Source organism: Galeopterus variegatus, unplaced genomic scaffold, assembly GCF_000696425.1.
Source record: "Galeopterus variegatus unplaced genomic scaffold, G_variegatus-3.0.2 Scaffold7708, whole genome shotgun sequence".
In the NCBI taxonomy this organism is placed as follows: Eukaryota; Metazoa; Chordata; class Mammalia; order Dermoptera; family Cynocephalidae; genus Galeopterus; species Galeopterus variegatus.
Window position 1 is genome coordinate 90,695 of NW_007733819.1, and position 5,253 is coordinate 95,947.

Below are 5,253 nucleotides of genomic sequence, written 5' to 3' on the forward strand. Positions count from 1 at the left end.
AGTCTCTGTAGCCTTAAATACTTTGGATTTAATATGGCTTACGAAAAAGTGTACTTGGTAGAGGTTAATCATTTCTCTCAAGTTGTCAGTGTGTGGTCTTCATGGCAAAAGAAGAAGAGATTTCCTGAAATGAACCTTTTGAGCAAAAAAAAAAAAAACCTAAGAAAAGGAAGATAACTTTCAGCAACCATCTTTGAACACCCTCATCACAGACACACTCGCACATGGCACTGTGTGAGTGTCATGTTAACTTTAGGATTCAAAAGTGACATCCCACTCACTGCCAGAAAAACGTAGGTCTGGAGCGGTGCTCAGCAGATGTTTCAGATGCTGCAGGGAGCAGGCGGGGGCTTTGGAGGAGGCTTCCTCCCTCCTTGGAGCTGATGGATGCATGCAGGAGGCAACAAGGGTGATGGCCTCAACAACCCAATTTCTAACCAAATTATCAACATGACAGGAGGGTGTAGAGGTAGTGTAGATGTGAGACATAGGTCAGGCAGTGTAGACATGCTACATTGGTGTGGAGGCAGTGTAGACATGTTACATAGGTCGAACAGTGTAGATGTATTACAGAGGTCAGGCAGTGTAGACATGTTACACTGGTGTGGAGGCAGTGTAGACATGTTACATAGGTCAGGCAGTGTAGCTGTATTACAGAGGTCAGGCAGTATAGATGTATTACACAGGTCAGGTAGTGTAGACATGTTACATTGGTGTGGAGGCAGTATAGACATTTTACATAGGTCAGGCAGTGTAGCTGTATTACAGAGGTCAGGCAGTATAGATGTATTACACAGGTCAGGTAGTGTAGACATGTTACATTGGTGTGGAGGCAGTATAGACATTTTACATAGGTCAGGCAGTGCAAGCCTTTTGAGCAAAGACCTGAAGGAAGTGAAGGAGGTAGCCATGGGGATATTCAGGGGAGGGCATTCCAGGCAATGGGAACTGGGTGTGCAAAGGCCCTGGGGTAGAAGGTGGGGCCGGGTGTTTGAGGAACAAGGAAACTGATGTGGCTGGGCACGGAGAATGGGAGCAGACGACTAATGGGGTTGGAATGAGGAGCTGGGACCCCAGACAAGGGGATAGTTAGGAGAAGGTCACCTCACACTCAGCTGGTGTGAAGTGGACCCCAGCTCTCTGGTGACAGCACAGCATCATTCTTAGACTTCTGTCTGCTCACCTTGCGCAATAAACAACTCCATTCACAACTTCAAGTTCCTTCCTATCATAACAAAGGGATATAGCAGGTTCACTCTGAGATGTCACAAATGTGGCAAAGCCCCTCTTCAGGCTCTCCTGGACACCAGGAAATCCATATGGCAGGACTCCACACTGACAGAGAGACCCCAGGCTTCTGTCCTGGGCATTCAGTCCTCTCCTGTCTCCTCGCAGACAAGAGAACTGGGACTGTCCCCAGAAGCAGCCCTGCCTGCCCCAGGGCAGTGGGGTTTCTCTTAAGAACAAACCCTGAAATGGTGAATTTTATCAGATACGAGGATGTAAATGGTGGGCAGGGCATTGGGACATCCCTGCCTCATTCCTGTGCCTTGCCTCAGCCCTGAAGAGACCAAAGAGGAAACATGGATTTGGGGCCATTTGACAGTCCGTGTCCAGCCCAGGGGCGACCTCAGGGCTTCAGGGGTTTGGATGCTAGAGCTAAGAGCAATGTGGCTTCCAGTGGGTCATAAAAGGGGCTGAGAAAGGTGACCTCTGCCCTGTCATCATCATCAGCAGGAGATTCACCAGGCCTTGTGGGTGCCCTTAAGCTCCCTAAAACCTGCACTTTGGCTTTTTACCAAGAAAAGCCAAGTCAGGCTAACAAAAATGAAGACTTTTAAGGAATTGACTGACCAACCACAAGTGCATTTGGCAAAATGGCATCAACTTGAAACCCGAAGTGAAATAAATTGAAGTATTTACAAGCCAAGGCAAATGTTCAAAGGGAGACTCAGACACAAAGAACAGATGGCAGATGAGAAAGCCAGAGTTCATTGTGCCAACGCCCACAAAATGCAGATTTCTTAAGTGCCTTGAAGGCTGTTTACAGTCTGAGCACCCAGGAAGGGACCCCTCAGCTGCAGGGACAGGACACTTCTGGAACGCTACCGCTGCATAGTAGAAGCTTTGATTTCAAGTCCTCTTCCCAGGAAACTGTATTTTTTTCATGAAAACATCACCTCTATATAAAAGCAAGTCAGACTCCTTTCATCTTTTTTTTTTTTTTAATAAGGTGAAAAAGAGAGAAACTATATACACTCATAGCTGATGATCTGCCTGCTGAAATCACAAGAAAAAGGCAAAAAAGAGCCATCCTGGGCACACTCCCCTCTCTCATGCCAGGGGGTTACTCAAACCTGTAGGGATCCGGTGACCACACAAATTTCCATAGAAGTTCAATTATAGGAGCTCCAGAGATAATAGTGCATTTTTTACCTCACAGGAACATCTTTGCAAAGATAATTCTAAGACATTTCTCGCACATTAGTGAAGAGTGTTTAGGGTGAGTTTTAACTATAGATTGAAGGACGCTTATAGTAAAATAAAGGGAAACTAGAAACACTGAATTGCTAGTAGTCAACTAGGGATAAAATAAGTAGAAAGAATGTGTTTTCATTGAAATGTTCTCATTAGCCCTTATTTCTGATCCCTTTAGGTACTTTCTCAGAGTGGACTGTTTTTGTTGAAAAGAAAAACAGCAAAATCAAACTGTACATACATTATCACAATTAAAAATGACTCTACCTCTCCTTCTAAAACCCAAACCAAGTTTCAGTACCATAAGTGCTAAAAAATTACCCAAACGTTAGTCACTTGAGAAGTTGGTTCATCTCTTTATCTCTCATAAATCTGTTTTGGTGCCTACTCGAATGAATATTTTTTTAATGGATGAATGCATGATATTTGATTAAGTTGAGAAGTAAGCACTTGGTTTTTAGAGAAACACACCCTTGCATATAGGACAATGGCCCCTCCTAATAGGACAGACAGCAATAATATACAACCTTTTTCATTTTCGTGGAAATGAAACCTATACAATCTCATTGCTACACACAAATGTAGGGATTCTACAATTAATTCTGTAATAATAGCCATATTATTTATTGCTTCTCAGAATGTATTTTTCACCATACTCCATCCTGGTTTAATTACCAAATTGATAAATAACCTTAAGATTTCAAAGCCACAGTGAAGATTCTATATCACTTACCCTGGAAGGTGGCTGCTGAGATTCTTCCTGTGTTTGAGGCAGACAGGGTATTGGTTTGGAGAAGATGCCCGGGTCTGTAAGAAGCAACATCAAACACTCAATTCTGATGATAGAGAAGTTTCCAGATTCTGGGTGGGACATGCCTCGTTGCACTTCACAAAGTAAAACAGTCTATTTGGAGGTATTATTATGTATTTTAATACTCCTGGAATTATAAATGTATTCTTACATACATATTTGGTCATTGATATAACTTTTCCTCATTCAAATAAATACTGTCTTTATATCTGTCTAGATTTCTCAGCATGTAACTAATGCCTACAATAATAGATTCCCAAGATGTACTGTTGTTTTGTACCCTTCTTAGAGGAAAATTATCTTCAGTTCTTGAAAATTTCCTTATACGCAGGTATTAGTGATTGACAGTATTTATAAAACATGGCACAAAGTATGCAACAGCCATATTATTTATTGCTTCTCGGAATATCTAGATATGCTTTCAGAACAGCTTTCTGGTCAAAATAAGGATGGACAGGCTATCAAGCAAAATAACATAATTAATTAGAGATTTGAACTAATACCTTCTGCAATTTCAGATTTGTTTAAAACTGTGAAAGTCAAAGTAACCTGTATTTAATGTAATTGTAATTGTTTTGCATTTCCATTTTTGAAATTCAAAAGTTTACGATTCTCTGCATATCAGTAACCAATATTGTTTCCACCTACTTTTAAGGAAAATGAAGATTTTAACATTAAGTATTAAAAATGAGTGTGCGATGTCACTGCGTTGATTGACAAAAACTTCACTGCTAAACCATAAAGTCTTTAGAATCCTGAAAGGTAAGTAAAAATGAAAATTTAAAAGAAGTAAACAATAAAAAGAAATACAGAATGGCCAGATAATGGTTTTCCAAAATAACCTTCCTAACATTTTTAACAAGAGCTGCTGTTTATTATCACTCTTACCCTAGACCAGTATTATCATTACTTGCTTTTCTTCCATCCTTCCTGGAAACATTAGCAGACATCTCTTCTATCGTGTACAAGTTAAAGGCAACTCCCTCCGAACGTAGGGACCCTGTTACCGAACTAAGCGGCACGGATTAGCTTCTAGAACGAGAGCCCGGTGTTGGCCATCCGTCAAACTGCGTAAAAGGGCAAATTCATGCTCTTGGTGTCTAATCTGATGCTACTCCTAAAACAAAGGCAATTAAACGAAAGAATTCCGCACTGGAGACTCATCAAATAGCTAAAAATATTTTACTTCTGTATTATTTTAATGATATTTTAAACTTAATGCTAGCATTTTTGTAAACCAAACAAAAAAGGGGGGGAAATTCACCTCGGTAGGAATGCACAGCCTACAAGACTCCAGAGGAAACGCCAGTCACTGCTGTGCGACGAACCCTGCTAGCTCAGCAGCGGTGGAGAAATCCACCACGAGTAACTCCTGTTACCAAACGGGCCCAGCACGGGCACCGCATACTGTAGCCTTTCAACAGCGCTGGCCTGACACTCTTGGTCCCGTGTTCCACTGAGGCTGGCCCCTCACCTGCTGTGCCCGCCGCCATGTCTACACTGCCCGCCGCCATGTCTACACTGCCCGCCGCCATGTCTACACTGCATTCTGTGGCCCGTGGCGGTCAGTCCCAGTGGCTTCTCACGTCGTGGCTCTCCTTCAGGCACAGGCCTCAACTGAGCACCAGGACAGTGTCTTCTCTCCTGTCCCACCTCCCACCTCAAGACAACTGGTGGCCGTGTGGCGGTGTTTCATGCTCTGTCTTTCAGGGCTTGTTTATAGCATGCAACCGAGAATTGAATAAAACTGTGACAGGTCACGTAAGTGTGTGCACGTGTGCTGTCTCCTTCACCTGCCCGGACCACTCTTGGCCTTGAGGGCCACAGCAACTTGCAGACAAACTCTCCTTTCTGCAAAGAACTCACATTCAGGTGAAGGGGGACTGACGGACAGACAGACAGGCAAATGAACAAACCAGCCCTGTAGGCTGCATCAGGCAAGGATGCCGGCCTTCGTGACACAC

General features: G+C 43.1%; 1 protein-coding gene across 1 annotated transcript in view; it reads right to left on the reverse strand.

The window, feature by feature from the left end:
- The window catches only part of LOC103607779, a 35,346-nt gene extending 30,522 nt beyond the window's left edge, over nt 1–4,824 (reverse strand). The window contains exon 1 of the mRNA XM_008592244.1: nt 4,764–4,824. Within this exon, the coding sequence (XP_008590466.1) occupies nt 4,764–4,824 (61 nt within the window). The remainder of the gene's footprint in view (nt 1–4,763) is intronic.
- Between the last annotated feature and the right edge of the window lie 429 nt (nt 4,825–5,253).